This window comes from Stenella coeruleoalba (genome assembly GCF_951394435.1).
Source record: "Stenella coeruleoalba genome assembly, chromosome: 3".
Lineage (NCBI taxonomy): Eukaryota > Metazoa > Chordata > Mammalia > Artiodactyla > Delphinidae > Stenella > Stenella coeruleoalba.
Window position 1 is genome coordinate 153,508,501 of NC_137148.1, and position 22,444 is coordinate 153,530,944.

Here is a 22,444-nt window from a genome sequence, read left to right on the forward strand (position 1 = left end):
AAAAAGATGTGGCACATATATACAATGGAATATTACCCATAGAAAGAAACGAAATTGAGTTATTTGTAGTGAGGTGGATGGACCTAGAGACTGTCATATAGAGTGAAGTAAGTCAGAAAGAGAAAAACAAATATCATATGCTAACACATATATATGGAATCTAAAAAAAAAATGGTTCTGAAGAACCTAGGGGCAGGACAGGAATAAAGACGCAGATGTAGAGAATGGACTTGAGGACATGGGGAGGGAGAAGGGTAAGCTGGGACGAAGTGAGAGAGTGGCATAGACATATATACACTACCAAATGTAAAATACATAGCTAGTGGGAAGCAGCTGCATAGCACAGGGAGATCAGCTCAGTGCTTTATGTCCACCTAGAGGGGTGGGATAGGGAGGGTGGGAGGGAGACGCAAAAGGGAGGTGATACGAGGATATAAGTATACGTATAGCTGATTCACTTTGTTATACAGCAGAAACTAACACACCATTGTAAAGCAATTATACTCCAATAAAGTTGTTAAAAAAAAAAATGAGGGAGAAATAAAGACATTCCCAGATAAACAAAAGCTGAGGGAGTTCATTTACTACTATCCCTGCTCATCAAGAAATGCTAAAGGGAGTCCTGCAGGGTAAAATGAAAACTAAACAGTAACTTGAAGCCGTATGAAGAAATAAAGATAAATACATGGGCAGTTATAAAAGCTATTATTGTAACAATGGTTTGTAACTCCACATTGGTTTTCTATAATGTATTAAGAAACTAATACATTTTTAAAGTATTAATCTAAAAGCTAGTATTATTGTAACTCCACATTTTGTTTTCTACATAATTTAAAAGATTAATGCATTTAAAAGAATTATTAGTTTATTTTGGGGCACACAATATATGAAGATATAGTATTGTGACTTCAACAACTAAAAGGGGTGGGAACAGAGCTGTAAAGGAGCAGAGTTTTTGTGTGTTATTGAAGTTAAGCTGGTATAAATTCAAAGTATTATAATTTTAGAATGTTAAATGTAATCCCCATGGTAACCACAAAGACAATAGCTATACAATGTACACAAAAGGAAATGAGAAAGGAATGTAAACATTTCACTATGAAAAAATCAAAGACAATAATGCAGGAAATGAGGGACAAAGAAACTATAAGGCATTTACAAAACAAATAGCACAAGGCCAGAAGTAAGTCCTTCCTTGTCAGTAAAGGGAAACCAATGAATTGTGCATGCCTGCCTGCTGTGTGACAGACACTTACGCTGGCTTTGGTAAGGTTAGAGTTATCACCACATAAATCACAAGGACACTGAGACTCAGCGGGGTAAGTTAAATACGGGATGGAGCTGAGTTTCAAACAAACAAATAAATAAGGTCTGTGCACCACCAAAGCCCATGCTCTTTACCTGCATCAGTTAGGCTTCAACAGTTAGGATCATTTCACCTGTAACAGGAAACCCAGCTCAGACTTGCTTTCACAGTAAGGATATACATCAGCTCATCTTACTAGAAGTATAGCAGTGAGATAGACATCATGGTTGCTTGATCTAGTAGCTTGGCATAGTCATTTTTTCTGTCTCTGTTCAGATATCCACAGTTTAGGGTTTATCCTGAGACTGATAGTTAGGTTCAGTGAAAGAAAGAGACTGACTTTTCAAGCTCTAGGATTGCCCTATTTGCCCTCTTTTATAATGACCTAGACTGCTTGCTCTCTCCCAGAAACCTCTCTTTTAGATACACACTAGTTGACTCATGGGCCTTCCCTTGACTTAGTATTTATGAGAGCCCAGTGCTCAGTGTCGTCCAGGAGATTGAGAGGAAATACTTCTCATTTTTTCTCCCCCAGGGACAAAATCTGCCCGGGCGAGTCCTTTTTCTACGTTATGTAGTACAAACCCTGGAAGATGATTTCCAACAGATCCTGAGGAAGCAGCGACAGCACCTGCAGCAATCTATTGCAAGCACTGTGCTATCCTGTGACAAGCAACCCCACAATGTCAGGTAACCAGCCATCTGAGCCCTGGGATGACAAGAGGTAGGGGCTGTAAGTGGGCAGGTACTCAAGTCCTGAGAACATCAGGTGGATGAGATTTTCTAGTAGCTAGATAGTATAACAGGGATAGTTATTACAACTATAAACAGTCCTAGAAGAAAACCTCTCTGTACCAACTGTGTGTCAGATGCCATAACTTGTGTGGTTTTTTCCCGAGGACCATCAGACTTCCTTTAGTCTATTTCAGTATTGTTCAGACGGCCTTGTGAGATCCAGGGGGAAAACTTGACTTGTGTAAAACTTTTCACAGCTTTTATAAACCTAAATTTATTTCCATCCCCCTGAGTAACTCAAGATAAATCTCATTTGTCACTACTACTTTCTGAAAAGCCTATTATTATAATAGGTCACGTGGCTGACAATAAAGTACAGTAAGGTAGCAAGCACGTGTTCTTTTTTTGTAGGATCAGGTCCAAAGCTTCTGGAAGCTTCAGAGTGGGGAACTACCATATCCTTATACCAACGGGGTGAAATGTGGTTTATAGGGTAGGGATCTCAGGCTAGAATTTTCATCCTGAAACTACAAGCTTTGCTTCTTTTGGAAACGGTTCTCACCAGCATTCCTTTTTTCAGAGCATCATTGAGATTTTTTTTCACTCACATTTACTTTCTCATATGTTCTGGCATATTTGTTAAGAATAGTTTTCACAGGCCAGTGTGGGATATTGACTATTATAACTCCTTTAATTAGAAAAGGGGGACGTTTCATTATGTTCTAAGTAACAGTCCGCTTTTTCTCCCTTAGTTTGCATGCTTATATCCATTTCCCTAGATGTACCATTTTATGTAAAGTTTAAATGTTAATGATTATAGGGGGTAGAAAATCAGTAAGTAGAGAAACTACAGAGAGCACAGGATAGCATAGTTGGGTTTAAAATTGAAAAATAACAATTTAAATAGTGAGAGCAACTCTCCTGACCATTCTGCTTTGTGAGCTTAGGCATTGGATTGGGAGATGGGAGACATGAACCCAACTCAATCCAGTGACAAGTCACTCACTTTCATTGTGTGAGCCTCTCACTATACCCAACACTATACTCTTGGGTTTAAAGATAGGCATTGGTAACCTCTAAATGCAAGCCACATACTCTATTTTGTGCTTTATCAATGAAAAAAATCAGTTCCAGCTGGAGGGGAAACCAGCTGTATTTGATTCAAAAAGAGAGGGCTATTAGATTGAGGTTGTGGTTACACGGATATGTGCATGTATTTATCAAAACTCATCAAACAGTATATAACTGTGCTTTGACCTCTAACGGGTGGGACAGTTGTCAGAGCTTTCTGAGAGGCTGTTCCCGGGTTATAATCCTCAGCTTAGCTCAAATAAAATTTTCCATTTCCTTCTTAAAATAAAAAAATTTCATCAAACAAAAACCAGTGTGCAATTTATTTTATATGTTATACCTCAAAGATAAGTTTTTAAAAAGAAAGTGATGGTAAGTCAGTCTCCATATGACCCCTTAAGGGATTTTCTTTTCTTTTGTTAACTGTGCATACAAAGAATAATCTAGTTCTACATGATTTAAGAAATACACTAGTCCCCAGATCCCCTCACCCACATTTTCCTTTCCCAAGGGGTAACTACTTTCAACTCTTTTATTTAAGTGATTCTTTGGATTTTTACCTCTTTATGGCTAAATAAACTGCTTGTGTTGCTAATTGTTGATTTTTCATTGTTAGCTATTATCTATTAACTCCCCACATGAAAGATGAGAGGAGTTAGCTCTTTTTCCTCTCTACCTCCTCTCTCTCTCTCTCTCTCTCTCTCTCTCTCTCTCTCACACACACACACACACACACACACATCCCAGCCCCCATGCCATTAATAGAGTTATATCATAATTTTGTTTAGATCAATATCCAATGTTTCCATCACTATAACTATGTGTGCTAGTCAGAGTTGAGCCAAGTACTAAACTGTGATTACTTTTTCTTTCACTCATACTTTTTTGTTTTCCTTAGAGTTAATAACTGCCTCATTTTTAGTTTCCTCGTATTGTTTGTGCATATCAGAAGTCAACCCTAGATTCTCTGCCGTTTGGTTTAAATATCCCATCAAGATGTTTATTCACACTGGGTTAGTCTTATGAAGTTCTTCTTCTTGAAGATCTGTGGTGGAACGTTTTGACCTCCTTCAATCTGTATTGGTTGTCCTCTTTTCCAGTCTTTATCATAAATGTGAAAATTCCCTTCACCTGTTTCCAGTGTTGGATCTCTGTTTCATATCTTCTCTTTCTTGGTTTACGCCCATGTTTTTGATAGATCAGTCTCCAGTAGCTTCTTAGAAAGGTATGTGGGAAGTAAAATTTTTGAGATCTTGTATGTCTGAAAATATCTTTATCTTCCCACACGTTGATTGATAAGTAAGTATAGATATTTAGGTTAGAAATATCTTTTCTACAGAATATTAAAGGAAATCTTCCATTGTCTTCTAGCTTCCAGAATTGCTGTGAAGAAGCCATAAGCTACTTTGATTGCTGATTCTTTGTGTGTGCCTTGATTTTTTTCTCTGGCTGTTTATAGAATCCTCTTTTTGCCCAATATACTTGTTTTAGATCTATGTTCATCTAGTATGCTGGGCATTCAATGGGCCATTTCATATCCTTCATTCTTGGAAAATAGAATTTTCATTCCTGTTATCATGTTTTTAATTTCCAAGAGCTCTTTTTCTTTAAATGTTCCTTTTTAAAAATAATAAATAGTATTCTGTTCTTGTCTTTTTCTTTCATGGATCCGTATCTTTTCATATCTTTGATTATACTAATGATAGCTTTTGTTTTTGTTAATTCCCTGTATAATGTCTGTTTTCTCCAAGTTGCTTTTTTGAGGAGAAAGGAGGGTTGGTTTGGCTTTTTGGTGTTTATCTCTCATGTTAGAATATGTCCATAGATGTCTGGTAAACTTTTGTAATCTATCCACGTTTAAGGGTGACTCAAAAGCTCTTGGAAGCTCTGAGTACAGGTGAGGACTTGTCATTTCTGAGCTTCCCTGTAGGTGGAACTGGCTGTCCATTTCTTAGAAAATACTTCGTCAGTGTCTTTAGGTCTTTCCTCTTGGGCTGGATGAGTTTTCCAGAAAAGACTTCAGATTTCCTACATGAAGGATAAAGACCAGGATGCCAGGTTTTGGGAAGACAGTTCTGGGAAGGTGGCAAGGATCTCTGCACTGAGCATGCATAGGTTCACTTAGAGCCCCTGTTTTTGCTTTGATGCCTTTGCCTCCCAGCTGTGCCTGGTATCCCAAGTCCAGAGACCCTCTGTTTTACCTCTCCACAAAGTTAACCTGTAGTCTTCAGCACTGGGGGAGAAGATCTAAAAGTTTCTTAAACAGATTACAAGCCGTCATATTTATTTTAATTTACCCGCTTTTACCCTAACTTCATGGAAACCTCATACTGCCATTTGCAGCACTTATTGAAGGTTTTTTTTTTTTCCAATTTTTGGTGAATAGGATTAAATAGGATTGCTCTTCTCTACTGCTGGCTTAGGATTCAGCTTTCTTACTTCTGCCAAGTCAGTTAAAATTTACCCCATTGCCAAAGTCATAGACTTAGATTAAACATCATCTAAACATGACATTTGCCTTATTTACTTAGTTAATTGGTTACTTTGAATTTTGTAATCAGCATCTCTTACCCAACCCCTTAAATCAAAGGCTAGGACCTTGACAATTACCTACATCCATCCCCCATCATCCACTTTTCGCACCTTCTTGCACCCAAAGTAATTGGCATCCTGAATGTTCATCATGTTCCTTTCCTTTTTATATAGTTCTATTGCATCTATATGTGTTCCTGCAAAGTATATATTTTTATTTTAGCTCCTTTTAGCTGTATATAAAAGAGTATCATGTTGTATGTAATCAATTGGTACTTTTATATTTCACTTACTATTATAGAGTACTAAGATTTGTCCATACCTATCCACTGTAGCATATTCATTTCCACTACTGAAGAATATTGTTTTGTGAATATACTTCATTTTCCTTCCAGCTTCCAGATTTTTACTGTTATTATCTGCCCTCCTTTTCTTCCCTTCTTTGTGGACTTTTTAAAAAATTATTTACTGTAGTATTAGTGGCATTTTAGGAGGGAACAAAATTAGATGTGTATATTCAATCCATCATTTTTACCTGGGTTACCTAAGTGATCATCAAAAGTAATTTTGACTATATGAGATGTTTTTACCTTACTAACTTTGTGAGCCTACACCCTGTGTAAGGTTTGACTCCACTGCACATACTCTAAACCTTGGTTATTAGCATTAATAACTGACATCTAATAATAGAAAGCCAACAAAGTCATCCAGTGCAACTTTCCACTTTGTCAAGGAATGTTCCTGGTCAGGAAGCCACAGATAGTGCTCTTTGACCTTGGAGATACCTTTCAATAATTCTAACTTAAAGAAAAATATTGATGTTTTACTTACCTTTTGTAACCTTACTACAATTAAATGCAGGGTTTCCATTAGACTTTTTAAATATTGAAAGTAGCCTAAGGACCCTCTGTGTTGCCTTTAGGGAAATCTAGAGGTCTAGGAGCCCATGTTAAAGTTGCAGTTCTGAGCACCATATAGTAAGACAAAAGTTTAAACTTTTTCTTTCTTATCTTTTTTCCATTGCAGGGATGTCATCAAGTGGTTGGTCAAAGCAGTAACTGAAGACAGATTAACTCAGTCCCCAAAGGAGAATCAAACCTCTCCAGGAACAGGAATCTTGAAGGCCAGCAGTAGCCACCCTTCTCCCCAACCTAACCTCACAAAGAACACCAATCAGCTGTAAGGAGCAGGCAGAAGTTATCTTTCCTGGGGCTATTGGGATTTACTGTTTTAGAGAACAGCACCACCCCCTAAGAGGAGTTTCCCCAAAATTAGCAAGCTCTTATAACATAGGCTGGTTTTTACTAAAAACTATCTTAGTTTGACTAAAGGCTAAATTCCTAATTCCAAAGGTAAAACAAAAGCAGATGCTTTCCCCCTAGATGAATAGGACTTCACTAAGTGAATATAAATTCACAAAGCCGAAATGGAACAAAAACCAGAGGACATTGCCCTCCCTTTCCTAGATTCCAAGAGACAATACAGGGTTACAGCTACTCACCACTTCATTTGTCCACTGACAGAAGAGGAGTCATGCGTAGTGGGTGTTCCAGCAGCCTCTTGTCCTCAAAGACCTGGGTCTCTCCTCCAGTCCTGGAAGAAGAAGAGCAGTTCAACCTGCAGGTTCCAACAGATTATAACAGCAATGGCTCAGACCAGGGCAGGTCCTATTACCTCAGACCACACTGGAAAGAGATTCCTGGCATTTCTTTAATGGGATTGAAAGTGGTCTTGGCATTTTTTGAGAAATGCCAGGATTTGGGGGCTGGAGCTGCCCTTGCACAAGTAACCTGCTATTCCATGTCAATTGTGTTAAAAATGACAGTCACACTTGATATTTCAAATACAGCATTTGTGCCTAAATTCACAACGCTATATAATAATCTAGTTGCACTGACCTGATTTTCATATAAGTACTATGGGTTTTCACTAATTTAGGAGACAATCTTGTACCTAAAGGGAGAATGTTTTGGAACAATGAAATATTTGCTTGAGCAGATTGGGGAAGGTCCTAAAGTAGGGAAGTAGGGTTATCCCAGAACTCAGTATATAGACCCAAGAGAGAAGCAGACACTGTTCCTTAAATGAAAGCTAATATAATAATAATAATAGTAATAAATTTATTGTAAGTAGATATTAGTAGAATAAAATAGGGTCCCCCTAAAAGTGATCATGATCTTAACAACAACAGTAGGCACTGCTGTTTACCATGAATGAGTGCCTGTCTGCCAGATATCTTAAACAGCACAACTTTATGAAATAGGTGGTATTATTTCTCCTTTTTTGAGATGAGAGAACTTAGACTGAGAGCAGTTTAGTAATTTGTCAAAAATTGATCAGCTTGTCATTGCTGAACCAGAATCTGATGCTAAAGTCCCTGTTCCACCTATTGTGTCACTGGCTACAGATTTTCTGAAAACAGAGCCCTTCCTTCCCTCACAAATAATAGTGCATGTTAGAAGAGGCTAGCTTCAAGGCCAGGCTCACCTTCTGAGGGGTTGCCCAGATTCCTCCTGCCACATCAGCCTGGCTGTCTCCCACAGTTAGGTCTGATGAAAGAGAGGGTCACGTTTCACCAGCTGAAACTCTGAGACTGAACTTAGTAAAAGATTATTGTAAAGGAACTAGTAACAGGAGAAGACTATATGGTAAATATGTATTTTCTCCTATCAAAGAAATTCAAATAATTGTTAGTCATTCTGGACCTGTTTCTTCATCTGTGAAATAGAGAAGTTATAGGTTAGGTGATCCTTAAAGTTAGGTGATCCTTAAAGTTCTCTAGACCCTTAAGATTGTATGTTTCTCTTTTTGAATTTAAAAGCAGCTTGCTTTTACAGCTCAACCCCAGGTTCTGAGAGGTTCAGATAGTATGATCTGGCAAAAGGGATTCAGGTAGGTGAAATTGCTAATAAAAGCATGCTGATGCTTGAGTAGTTCTCCCTGACCCTAGTGTGTGCTTTACAAGATCCTTTAGTACACTGGTGGGGACCTCATCCCAGCCAGTAGGGTAGCTCTTTGCCAGACCCTCCCGCTCATTTGTGTTCTGTGTTCTGGACTCAGGATTGTATGCCAGCTGCAGAGGATGCTGTCCATAGCCGTAGAGGTGGATAGGACCCCCACATGCAGCTCCAATAAAATTGCTGAAATGATGTTTGGGTTTGTGCTGGACATTCCTGAGAGGAGTCAGAGGTGAGTCTTAGTTTTTTTGTTGTTGTTGTTCGTTTGTCTTTTGTTTTGGTCTGGGAACATAATTTCAAAAGAGAATTCCAAATGGTAGTTAAATTAGGGAAAAAAAGGTAGAAGGATAGTTCCTGTCTCTTTAACCTTTTGAAAGAAAGAGGTTCTCAACCAGTTGTTATTATTTGCAGCTAAGGCATAATTTCTTGGGAAGAGGCAGGGTACCTTAAATGGAGCCTAAATTTTCCCACTTTATCCATCTGTCTAATAACTTTACTCATCTCTCAAGGTTCAGCTGTGAGGCACGACCATCTTCTCTGACCCTCAGCCATAGAGCCTGGTATAACTGTTCACTAAAGTCTTGATGGATGAATGAGATAGGCATATCCAATATTAGGGGAAAAAGAGGTGACCCAAGAATGAATAGGGTTGCACCTTTAGAATGAGCCGAGATACTAAGAATAAGGAATTCAGTTTCTCTAAGCATTAATTAGTAAAGCATTTCATCAGGAAGAGACAAGGAAACAGAGCTTTTGGCTAGGGTCTGTGATTCCTCCTTTGAACCAGTAATTTTAGAAATCTGAAGGAAGAAAAATAAACTGGAATGAATATGAATTCATGAACAGTTGCTGGTAGAGAAGATAACTATGAGAAAGCCATTGTACGGTGGTGGCCCTTAGGGGAAATTATCTCCATCAGGTCTATGTCTGCTTCCCATACTCATCCCCTAAGCTGCCAGTTGGCAGCCAAGACTATTCTTGTACAGTTCTGGTTCCTCTATTGGAAGAAAATGTCGTACCATACAGAATTGTAATAAAGATTTAATTAAAATATCCTGCTAAGATTAAGACAAACACTTATTGGGTCCCTACAGTGTGCCAGTCATTGTCATGTTAATTATCTCATGTTTTCATAAAACTTTATAATGTTATTACTGTTTAACAAATGAGAAATATACTCTAAGTAGTTAAATAACCCAAGTTTACACAGCTAATCACATTCAGAATCCAGATTTAAACCCAGGACTTTTTTTTTTTTTTTGCGGTACGCGGACCTCTCACTGTTGTGGCCTCTCCCGCCGCGGAGTACAGGCTCCGGACACGCAGGCCCAGCGGCCATGGCTCACGGGCCCAGCCGCTCCGCGGCATGTGGGATCCTCCCGGACCGGGGAACGAACCCGTGTCCCCTGCATCAGCAGGCAGACTCTCAACCACTGCGCCACCAGGGAAGCCCCTTTTTTTTTTTTTTTTTTTTTTTTTTTTTTTGCGGTACGCGGGCCTCTCACTGTAGTGGCCTCTCCCGTGGCAGAGCACAGGCTCCGGACGCGCAGCCTCAGCGGCCATGGCTCACGGGCCTAGCCGCTCCGCGGCATGTGGGATCTTCCCGGACCGAGACATGAACCCGTGTCCCCTGCATCGTCAGGCGGACTCTCAACCACTGCGCCACCAGGGAAGCCCCCCAGGACTTCTTAAATCCAAGGTCAGTTCAAAGAAGGCAATACATTACAGTGGTCAGCCAAAAGGAAGCATTCATAAATGCCATGCTTGCTCTATCACTTTGTTAAGGATATTTCATTTGGGTCCAACTCCCATACCATTCATTCATTTATACCCAGATTCTGGTGAGAGATGGGAAATCTAAGGAATGGGTAACTGTAAACAAATTTGGGCTTAACATAGACAAAAAAATTTTAAATAAAACCTGGCCCTACTTTAAAACTTTCTCAGAAAGGGCATATTGGCAACCACCCCAAATTATACTAGGAGATATTTTATATACTTTTATCTTGGTTGTTTTAACTTTTAAAAGTTTAGGTATAATTTACATGCAATTAAATGATACAAACTAATTTACATAAATATCCTTCCATGAGTTTTGACAAAGGCATAACCCATGTGACCTATCATTTTCCAGTGCCTCACTGATAGCATATAGAAATCCTGCAACCTTGCTGAATTCATTTATTCTAGTAGGAACATTTCTGTAGTTTCCTTAGAATTTTCTACATACACAATATTTTGTCTGCAAATAAAAACAGTTTAACCTCTTCCTTTCCAATCTGTATGCCTTTTGCTTGTTTATCTTACCCTATTGCATGGGCTAATACCTCCAATAGAATGTTGGAGAAGTGATAGGAACAGACATCCTTGCCTTATGCCTGATCTCAGGGGGCAAACATTCAGTCTTTGACCATTTAGTAGTAGTATTAGCTGTAGGTGTTTCATAGGTACCCCTTGTCAGATTGAGGAGACTTCCTTCTATTTCTAATATATTGAGTGTTTTTGTGAAGAATAGGTATTAAAATTTGTGAAATTTTTTTCCTCTATTGAGATAGTCAAAATTTTTCTCCTTTCTTCCATTGGTGTGATGGATTACATTGATTAATTTCCTAATATTAAAACAACCTTGCATTCCTAGAATAAAAAACCCTACTTGACTGTGATATGTTATCCTTTTTTTATTGACAGATTGAATTTGCTAATATTTTGTTAAGGGCTTTTGTATCTATGTTTACTAGAGATAGTGATCTGTGATTTTATTTTCTTATAATGTTCAACCTTATTCATATTTAAAGAAATTTAAATTAAAACTACACTGAGGTACAATTTCTAACCTATCTAAATAGTAAAAATTTTAAAGTACTATAAAAGACTCCATTAGTGAGACTTTGAGAAAGCAGGTAGGTACTCATACATTGCTGGTGGGACTGCAGAATGGTACAAGCCTTATGGAGGGGAATTTTACAATATCTAACAAAATTAAAGGTACATGTACCTCTTGACCCAGCAATCTCATGTCTAGGAATTTACCCTGAAGGTACACTTTTTTTTTTTTCTTTTTGCGGTACGCGGGCCTCTCACTGTTGTGGCCTCTCCCGTTGCGGGGCACAGGCTCCGGACGCGCAGGCTCAGCGGCCATGGCGCACGGGCCCAGCCGCTCCGCGGCATGTGGGATCTTCCTGGACCGGGGCACAAACATGTGTTCCCTGCATCGGCAGGCGGACTCTCAACCACTGCGCCACCAGGGAAGCCCCCTGAAGGTACACTTTTAACAGTATAAAAATACATATGCACAAGGATATTCACAACAGCATGTTTGTAATTGCAAAATACTAGAAATAACCCAAATGCCCATACATAGGGCAGTGGTTGAATATCTGTGGTACATCTACACAGTGAAGATGTAGCTGTAAAAAAGTAAAATTTAAAAATAGGAGCAAAATATTTATGATCTGTTTTACAAAATATATTGTTAAGTAAACAAAGCAAAATACAAAAGAGTATGCATAATAAATATACATATCTTTTTCTAAAAAGGAGAAATTTTTAAGCATACATGATTATAATAATTTACAAAAAAAGAAACCAAGTTAAGATAAACTGCAGTCTAATCAAATTGCTTACATACAGGGGTAGATAGATGGCAATGGGCTGGAAAGGAGATAAGGTTCTGAGCTGGAGTTGGAATGACCTTAATGGTAGTATTGGTAGTGTAATACTTCCCTGAGTATACTTCTTTGTATAGTTATAACTTTTAGACTTTTAGAACCATATTAATGTTTTATATACTCAAAAAAAGAAAAATAAATCAGCAAGGAAGTTGGATGGGAGCCTAACATGCAATACAAACAGACACAAATTAACCTGTGTTTTAAATGAATAATAATTGGGGCCATGGGGTGGGGGATGGGAGGGAGGACAAGCCCAAGCAACTTTTTTTTTACTTCTTATTTTTAAATAATTATAGATTCACAGGAAGTTGCAAAAACTAGTACAGAGGGGTCCTGTATACCCTTCACCCTCTTTCCCCTAGTGATTACATCTTGCATAACTATAACAGTATCACAAAAAGGAAATTGACATTGGTATAATCCACAGAACATATTCAGATTTCATCCATTTCACCTAGATTGCCCTCATTTGAGGGTAGTTCTATGTAATTTTATCACATTTGTAGCTTCATATAACCACCAGCACAATCAAGATATATGGAACTGTTCCATCACCACAAAGATCCCTTGTACTACCCTTTTACGGGTAACTATTCATCTTCTCCAACCCCTGGAAACCACTAGTCTGTCCAAGTAAGGTAAAACACAGTATCTGGACTAAACGCCCTCAGGCTAAAGACAAAATGAAGTGTAAGTAAATATTAAACTCTAGTTAGTAACTTTCTTTTTCACAGAAAGTATGAGTTAACAATTCAAAAACTATCTTATGTGTATTCTAGGATTAAACAAATAAATGTATTGTGGATAATGAGAGCCAAGTTTCTCACTGTCAGAGAAGAGAGTTACACATATGAAAAGGGGAAAGGATAGAAGGAACCCTGTGGTGCTGGATTGGAATTGGAGGTATCAACATGAACTTGTGGTTTCTAATAGATATAGGAATAAATGTAGATGTGTGAGTGTGTTATATATATATATATAGTGTGTGTGTGTGTGTGAATTCATACGTCTGTTTCCTACCTTTACCCACTGAGAGAGCATAGAAACAATTACACCCTAGTAGCAGTGAGCACACCTAGTACTCAGATCTTTGTTTCTAAATACTAGTTTATACTAAAAGGAACCAGAGTTCTTTAAGGAAATGACTAATTCCAGAGCTGAGGTAAAGAAAAGTATAAAATGAGCCTAGAACATCTTGTTCCAGAAAGTGAGGAAATGTTCAAGGAATGTTCAGAGCATGTCAAAAGAAGCTTAAAGGGCTTCCACTGACTAAATCTGGGATAATTTGAGTACCAAATAAATATTGACAGTAGAACATTATAAACTGTTGTGTAAAATAAGAATCCATGATTCTAATACTGATAGGAAGGAAGAAAACGGACTCTCTTCCTTATATTAGAAAGCCAGCTAATAAATATAAGAAGAAATGATGGGGCTTCCCTGGTGGCGCAGTGGTTGAGAGTCCACCTGCCGATGCAGGGGACACGAGTTCGTGCCCCGGTCCGGGAAGATCCCACATGCCGCGGAGCGGCTGGGCCCATGAGCCATGGCCGCCGAGCCTGCGCGTCCGGAGCCTGTGCTCCGCAATGGGAGAGGCCACAACAGTGAGAGGTCCGTGTACCGCAAAAAAAAAAAAAAAAAAAAGAAGAAGAAATGATGAATTAGGGGAAAAAATACCATTTGGAAGCCATCATAATAAGAGTAAATTCAGGTATGAGTGTGTACTAAAATTGTGAAAGTTTGTGTACTCCAAGATATTTGCATAATCTCAAAGTATATTCTCACAAGATATTAATTATGAAGTGAAAAATAATAACTTTACTGTGGAGATACTACCATAGTCAAGTGATCAAAATTAACACCAGCAATGGGACAAATTGGCATCATATGCCCCTTGATATGATACACACAACATTTTTGCAGTCCTCTTGCCAAAAAATGCATAACCTCAATCAAATCATGGGAAAACATCAGAGAAATCCCAAATGAGAAACATTCTATGAAAAAAACTGACCTGCACTTTTCCAAAATGTCAATGTCATGAAAGACAAAGCAAGATTGAGGAACTATTCCAGATCAAAGGACATTAGAAAACAGGCAACTGAATGCAATGCATAATCTGGGATTTTCTTTTGCTATTAATAGCATGATTAAGACAATTTAAAAAATCTGATTAAAGTCTATGCTTAATATAATAGTATTGCATTAAGATTAATTTTCTGATTTTTTTTATCATTGTACGTGGTTATCTTAGAGAATGTCCTTGTTTTTAGGAATTATACACTGCAAGTATTTAGGGATAAATGGGCATCATGTCTGCAACTTACTATCAAATAGTTTAGAGAAAAAAAATAGAAAGAGTTAGTCAGAAGGATAAAGAAGATATGGTAAATGTCTAACACTTGGGGAATGTGAGTGAAAAATACTAAGGGTATTTGGGAATTATTTGTACTATTCTTGCAACTCTTCTCTGAGTATAAAAAATAAGTTTAAAAAAAAGGTATATTTATTGTAAACAGCATATAGTCAGATTTGCTTTTATAGGCAGCTGAAAATCCCTGCCTTTTAACTGGAGTTATTTATTCCATTTACATTTAATTTAATTATTGGTTTTATATCTGTCATCTTACTGTTTGTTTCCTATTTGTCCCTTTTGTTCTTTGTTCATTTTTGCCTCCTTTTCTGCCTTCTTTTGGATTAATCATTTTCTATTATTCCATTTTATCTTTCCTAAGTCTTTTTAACTTTTTTAAATTAAAAATTTATTTTTACATAGTTGTAGATTCTTATGTAGTTGTAAGGAATAATACAGAGAGATCACATGTACTCTTTACACAATTTTGCCCAATGGTAACATATTGCAAAACTTTAGTGCATGTATCACAACCAGGATATCAAGAATGGATTTCCCTGGTGGCGCAGTGGTTAAGAATCCACCTGCCAATGCAGGGGACACAGGTTTGAGCCCCGGTCTGGGAAGATCCCACATGCCGCAGGGAAACTAAGTCCGTGAGCCTCAACTACTGAGCCTGCACTCTAGAGCCCGTGAGCTACAACTACTGAGTCCACGTGCCGCAACTGCTGAGGCCTGTGTGCCTAGAGCCCGTGCTCCGCAACGAGAGAGCCCACCGCAATAAGAAGCCCACGCACTGCAACAAAGAGTAGCCCCCACTCACAGCAAATAGAGAAAGCCCGTGTGCAGCAACCCAATGCAGCCAAAAATAAAAATTTTTTCCAATTTTTAAAAATAAAAACAAAGAATGATAGAAGCCAAGATAGAGAACATTTCCATAGTCATAAGGATTATTCATTTTGCCCTTTTAGAACTATACCTTCCCACTGCCACCCCTTCTTAACCCTTGGCAACTACTAGTCTATTTTTCATTTTTATAGTTTTGTCATTTCAAGATATTGTATAAGTGGAATCATACAGTATGTAACCTTTGGGGATTGGCTTTTTCACTTAGCATAAATCTCTGGAGATCCATTCAGGTTGTTGTATCTATCAATAGTTGATTATTTTTTATTGCTGAATAGTATTCCATAGTGTGGATGTACCTTTGATTTTTTTTTTTTTAACAATTTACCTCCTGAAGGATATCTGTCTTGTTACCAGTTTGGGGCTATTATGAATAAAACTTCTATAAACATTCATGTACAAATTTTTGAATAAATGTAAGTCTTCATTTCTATGGAATAAGTGCCAAGGAGTGCAATTTTTGTATTATATAGTAGTTACTTATTTAATTTTTTTAAGAAACTGCCAAACTGTTTCCTTGAGTGGCTGTACGGTTTTACATTCCCCCCAGCAGTATATGAGTGATCCAGTTTCTCTGCATCCTGGCCAGCATTTGGTGTTGTTACTGTTTTTTATTTTAGCCATTCTGATAGGTGTGTAGTGGATTCTCATTATGATTTTCATCTTCATTTCTCTGATGGCTAATGAAGTTGAACATCTTTTCATGTGCTTAATACCATCTGTATAACATCTTCACTAAAATATTTTTTTCTCATGTTCTAAATAGATTGTTTGCTTTCTTACTGAGTTTGGTTTTTTTTAATAGATCTTTATTGGAATATAATTACTTCACAATACTGTGTTAGTTTCTGTTGCACAGTGAAGCGAATAGCCATATGCATACACATGTCCCCATATCCCTTCCCTCTTGAGCCTCCCTCCCATCCCCCCTCTAGGTCATCATAAAGCACCGAGACGATCTCCCTGTGCTATGCTGCTGCTTCCCACCAGCCAACTATTTTACATTTGGTAGTGTATGTATGTCAATGCTACTCGCACTTTGCCCTCCCACCCCATGTCCTAAAGTCCATTTTCTATGTCTATCTCTTTATTCCTGCCCTGCAACTAGGTTCATCAGTACCTTTTTTTTTTTAGATTCCATATATATGTGTTAGCATATAGTATCTGTTTTTCTTTTTCTGACTTACTTCACTCTGTATGAGAGACTCTAGGCCCATCCACCTCACTACAAATAACTCAATTTTGTTTCTTTTTATGGCTGAGTAATATTCCATTGTGCATATGTGCCACATCTTCCTTACCCATTCATCTGTCGATGGACATTTAGGTTGGTTCCATGTCCTGGCTATTGTAAATAGTGCTGCAATGAACATTGGTACATGTCTCTTTTTGAATTATGGTTTTCTCAGGGTATATGCCCAGTAGTGGGATTGCTGGGTCATATGGTAGTTCTCTTTTTAGTTTTTTAAGGAACCTGCATACTGTTTTCCATAGTGGTTGTATCAATTTACATTCCCACCAACAGTGCAGGAGGATTCCCTTTTCACCACACCCTTTCCAGCATTTATTGTTTCTAGATTTTTTGATAATGACCATTCTGACCAGCGTGAGGTGATACCTCATTGTAGTTTATTATTATTATTTTTTGCAGTACGCGGGCCTCTCACTGTTGTGGCCCCTCCCATTGTGGAGCACAGGCTCCGGACGCGCAGGCTCAGCAGCCATGGCTCACAGGCCCAGCCGCTCCACGGCATGTGGGATCTTGCCGGACCGGGGCACGAACCCGTGTCCCCTGCATCGGCAGGTGGACTCTCAACCACTGCGCCACCAGGGAAGCCCCTCATTTTAGTTTTGATTTGCATTTCTCTAATAATTAGTGATGTTGAGCATCTTTTCATGTGCCTCTTGGCCATCTGTATGAAATGTCTATTTAGGTCTTCCACCCATTTTTTAACTGGATTGTTTGGTTTTTTTCATATTGAGCTCCATGAGCTGTTTGTATATTTTGGAGATTAATCCTTTGTTGTTTCATTTGCAAATATTATTTTCTCCCATTCTGAGGGTTGTCTTTTTGTCTTGGTTATGGTTTCCTTTGCTGTGCAAAAGCTCTTAAGTTTAAGTCCCATTTGTTTATTTTTGTTTTTATTTCTGTTACTCTAGGATATGATTCAAAAAAGATCTTGCTGTGGTTTATGTTAAAGAGTGTTTTTCCTATGTTTTCCTCTAAGAGTTTTATAGTGTCTGGCCTTATGTTTAAGTGTTTAATCTATATGGAGTTTATTTTTGTGTATGGTGTTAGGTAGTATTCTAATTTCATTCTTTTACACGTAGCTGTCCAGTTTTCCCAGCATCACTTATTGAAGAGGATGTCTTTTCTCCATTGTATGTTCTTGCCTCCTTTGTCGTAATTAGGTGCCCATATATGCATGGGTTTATCTCTGGGCATTCTATCCTGTACCATTGATCTATATTTCTGTTTTTGTGCCAGTACCATACTGTCTTGATTACTGTAGCTTTGTAGTATAGTTTGAAGTTGGGGAGCCTGATTCCTCCAAGTCCATTTTTCTTTCTCAAGATTCCTTGGCTATTCAGAGTCTTTTGTGTTTCCATACGAATTGTAAAGTTTTTTGTTCTAATTCTGTGAAAAATGCCATTGGTAGTTTGATAGGGATTGCATTGAATCTGTAGATTGCTTTAGGTAGTATAGTCATTTTCACAATATTGATTCTTCCAATCCAAGAACATGATATATTTCTCCATCTGTTTATGTCATGTTTGATTTCTTTCGTCAGTGTCTTATAGTTTTCTGAGTACAAGTCTTTCACCTCCTTAGGCAGGTTTATTCCTAGGTATTTTATTCTTTTTGTTGCAATGGTAAATGAGAGTGTTTTCTTAGTTTCTGTTTCTGCTTTTTGTTGGTGGTGTATAGGAATGCCAGAGATTTCTGTGCATTAATTTTGTATCCTGCAACCTTACCAAATTCATTGATTAGTTCTAGTAGTTTTCTGGTGGTATCTTTAGGATTTTCTATGTATAGCATCATGTTGTTGGCAAACAGTGACAGTTTTACTTCTTCTTTTCCAATTTGTATTCCTGTTTTTTCTTTTTCTTCTCTGATTGCTGTGGCTAGGACTTACAAAACTATGTTGAATAAGAGTGGTGAGAGTGGACATCCTTGTCTTGTTCCTGATCTTAGTGGAAATGCTTTCAGTTTTTCACCATTGAGTATGATGCTTGCTGTGGGTTTGTTATATATGGCCTTTATTATGTTGAGGTAGGTTCCCTCTATGCCCATTTTCTGGAGAGTTTTTATCATAAATGGGTGTTGAATTTTGTCAAAAGCTTTTTCTGCATCTATTGAGATGATCATGTGGTTTTTATTCCTTAATTTGTTAATGTGGTGTACCATATTGATTGATTTGCGTATATTAAAGAATCCTTGCATCCCTGGGATAAATCCCACTTGATCATGGTGTATGATCCTTTTAATGTGCTGTTGGATTCTGTTTACTAGTATTTTGTTCAGGATTTTTTTTGGAAGAGTTTGAGAAGGATTCGTGTTAGCTCTTCTCTAAATGTTTGATAGAATTCGCCTGTGAAGCCATCTGGTCCTGGACTTTTGTTTGTTGGAAGATTTTAAATTACAGTTTCAATTTCATTACTTGTGATAGTTCTGTTTATATTTTCTAATTCTTCCTGGTTCAGTCTTGGAAAATTGTACCTTTCCAAGAATTTGTCCGTTTCTTCATGGTTGTCCATTTTGTTGGCGTATAGTTGCTTGTAGTAGTCTCTCACGATGCTTTGTATTTCTGCAGTGTCTGTTGTAACTTCTCCTTTTTCATTTCTAATTTTATTGACTTGCATCCTCTCCCTTTTTTTCTTGATGAACCTGACTAAGGGTTTATCAATTTTGTTTTTCTCAAAGAACCAGCTTTTAGTTTTATTGATCTTTGCTATTGTTTTCTTCATTTCTATTTCATTTATTTCTGCTCTCATCTTTATGATTTCTTTCCTTCTACTGACTTTGGGTTTTCTTTGTTCTTCTTTCTCTAGCTGTTTTAAGTATAGAGTTAGATTGTTTATTTGAGATTTTTCTTGTTTCTTGTAGTGAGATTGTATTGCTATAAACTTCTCTCTTAGAACTGCTTTTGCTGCATCCCATAGGTTTTGGGTCATCATGTTTTCATTGTCATTTGTTCCTATGTATTTTTTTATTTCTTCTTTGATTTCTTCAGTGATCCCTTGGTTATTTAGTAGTGCACTGCTTAGCCTCCATGTATTTGTGTTTTTTACAGTTTTTTTCCTGTGATTGATTTCCAGTCTCATGGCATGTGGTCAGAAAAGATGGTTGATATGATTTCAATTTTCTTAAATTTTCCGAGGCTTGATTTGTGACCAAAGATGTGATCTATCCTGAAGAATGTTCCATGTGCACTTGAGAAGAAAGTGTATTCTGCCACGTTTGGGTGGAATGTTCTATAAATATCAGTTAGATCTGTCTGATCTATTGTGTCATTTAAAGTTTGTGTTTCCTTATTTATTTTCTGTTTGGATGATCTGTCCATTGGTATAACTGGGGTGTTAAAGTCCTCTACTATTATTGTGTTACTGTCGATTTCTCCTTTCATGGTTGTTAGCATTTGCCTATGTATTGAGGTGCTCCTATGCTGGGTGCATATATATTTATAATTGTTATATCTTCTTCTTGGATTGATCCTTTGATCATTATGTAGTGTCCCTCCTTGTCTGTTATAACATCTTTTTCCATCCCTTCAGTTTCAGTGTGTATATGTCCCTAGATGTGAAGTGGGTCTCTTGTAGACAGCATATATGTGGGTCTTGTTTTTGTATCCATTCAGCCAGTCTGTGTCTTTTGGTTGGGGCATTTAATAATCAAGGTTATTATCGATATGTATGTTCCTATTACTATTTTCTCAACTGTTTTGGGTTTGTTTCTGTGGGTCTTTTTCTCCTCTTGTGTTTCCCGCTTGGAGAAGTTTCTTTAGCGTTTGTTGTAAAGCTGGTTTGGTGGTGCTGAATTCTCTTAGCTTTTCCTTGTCTGAAAAGCTTTTGACTTCTCCATTGAATCTGAATGAGATCCTTGCTGGGTAGAGTAATCTAGGTTGTAGGTTTTTCTCTTTCATCACTTTAAGTATATCCTGCCACTCCCTTCTGGCCTGCAGAGTTTCTGCTGAAAAATCAGCTGATAACGTTATGGGGATTCCTTTATATGTTATTTTTTGTTTTTCCCTTGCTGCTTTTAATATTTTTCTTTGAATTTAATTTTTGTTAGTTTGAATAATATGTGTCTTGGTGTGTTTTTCCTAGGGTTTATCCTGTATGGGACTCTCTTTGCTTCCTGGACTTAAGTGACTCTTTCCCATGTTATGGAAGTTTTCAACTATAATCTCTTCAGATATTTTCTCAGACCCTTTCTTTTTCTCTTCTTCTTCTGGGACCCCTATAATTCGAATGTTGGTGTGTTTAGTGTTGTCCCAGAGATCTCTGAGATTGTCTTCAATTCTTTTCATTCTTTTTTCTTTATTCTGCTCCTCGACAGTTATTTCCACCATTTTGTCTTCCAGGTTACTTACTTATTCTTCTGCCTCAGTTATTCTGTTACTGATTCCTTCTGCTGTATTTTTTATTTCAGTTATTGTATTGTTCATCTCTGTTTGTTCTTTATTTCTTCTAGACCTTTGTTAAACATTTCTTGTATTTTCTCAGTCTGTGCCTCCATTCTGTTTCCGAGATTCTGAATCATCATTACTATCATTACTTTGAATTCTTTTTCAGGTAGATTGCCTATTTCCTCTTCATATTTGTGGTCTTGTAGGTTTTTACCTTGCTCCTCCATCTGTGACATATTATTTTGCCGTCTCATTTTTTTAAATTTTTTTATGAGTGGGACTGTCTTCTTGTCTTACTGGTTGTTTGGCCTGAGGCTTCCAACACTGGGGTTTGTAGGCTACTGGGTAGAGCTGGGTCTTGGTGCTAAGATGAGGAACTCCGTGAGACCTCATTCCAATGAAAATTCCCTGGGGTCTAAGGTTCTCTGTTAGTCCAGTGGTTCGGACTCAGAACTCCCACCGCAGGAGCTTCGTCCTTACCCTGGCAGGCTCATGAACCAAGATCCCACAAGCTGCCTGGGGTGGCAAAAAAATAAAATACAATAACAAAGTAAAAAATAAAATTAGACTAGGAAACTAACAGATATGTTAGGAAGAATATAAAAATAAAAATATAGATGAATCAACAACCGGAAGGTACAACAGTACCACAGTAGTAAAAAAGAGGAGGGAAAAAAAAGGGGGGTGGGGGAGGAGGCTTTGGCTGCAGAGGGCAGGGCCTAAGCAAGGGTGAGGTTTGGGTAGTGGGTGGGGCTAATGCTCAGGACCCACAGGGCTGGAACAGGCCCTGGGGGCTGTGGGGGATGGGGCTTAGGCTCAAGGAACAGAAGGGGCCCAGGGGTGCCCCCCACTCCTGGTCTGAGAGGGCAGGGGACTTCACCTGGGAGCCCAGCAGGCTTCCTGGGCTCAAGTGGGTGGGACAAACGCCCTCCTCTCCTCTCCTGCTCTTCCAGTCTGGGAGGGCCCCTCCCCCCTGCCCCTCCTGATCTCCCCTCCTCCCTCCTATGCCCTCAAGGACCTACATAGCCTGGAGGGGTCTTTGGAGGGCAGGTGACAGGCCTGGGATCTCAGCAGGCTCCCCATACCGAGTGAGAGGGGCAATCGCCCTCCGCTCATCCCCCACTCCTCCCAGATGGCTCCTCCCAACTGCCTCTCCTGATCTCCCTGCCTCCCTCCTATGCCCCCAGGACCCATGCAGCCTGGATGGGGCTTTGAAGGGGGGGTACAGGCCTGGGAGCTCAGCAGGCTCCCTGGCCCAGGCGGGCCAGGCAATCGCCCTCCCT

The 22,444-nt window shown here is 38.5% G+C and overlaps 1 protein-coding gene across 3 annotated transcripts in view; it reads left to right on the top strand.

Moving 5' to 3' along the window:
• SIMC1 (SUMO interacting motifs containing 1) overlaps positions 1 to 22,444 on the top strand; it is a 97,794-nt gene that overhangs the window by 61,636 nt on the left and 13,714 nt on the right. For all 3 annotated transcript variants that reach the window (XM_079916863.1, XM_079916861.1, XM_079916862.1), the window contains 3 exons: positions 1,842 to 1,996; positions 6,671 to 6,823; positions 8,705 to 8,833. In XM_079916863.1, the coding sequence (XP_079772989.1) occupies positions 1,842 to 1,996; positions 6,671 to 6,823; positions 8,705 to 8,833 (437 nt within the window). The remainder of the gene's footprint in view (positions 1 to 1,841; positions 1,997 to 6,670; positions 6,824 to 8,704; positions 8,834 to 22,444) is intronic.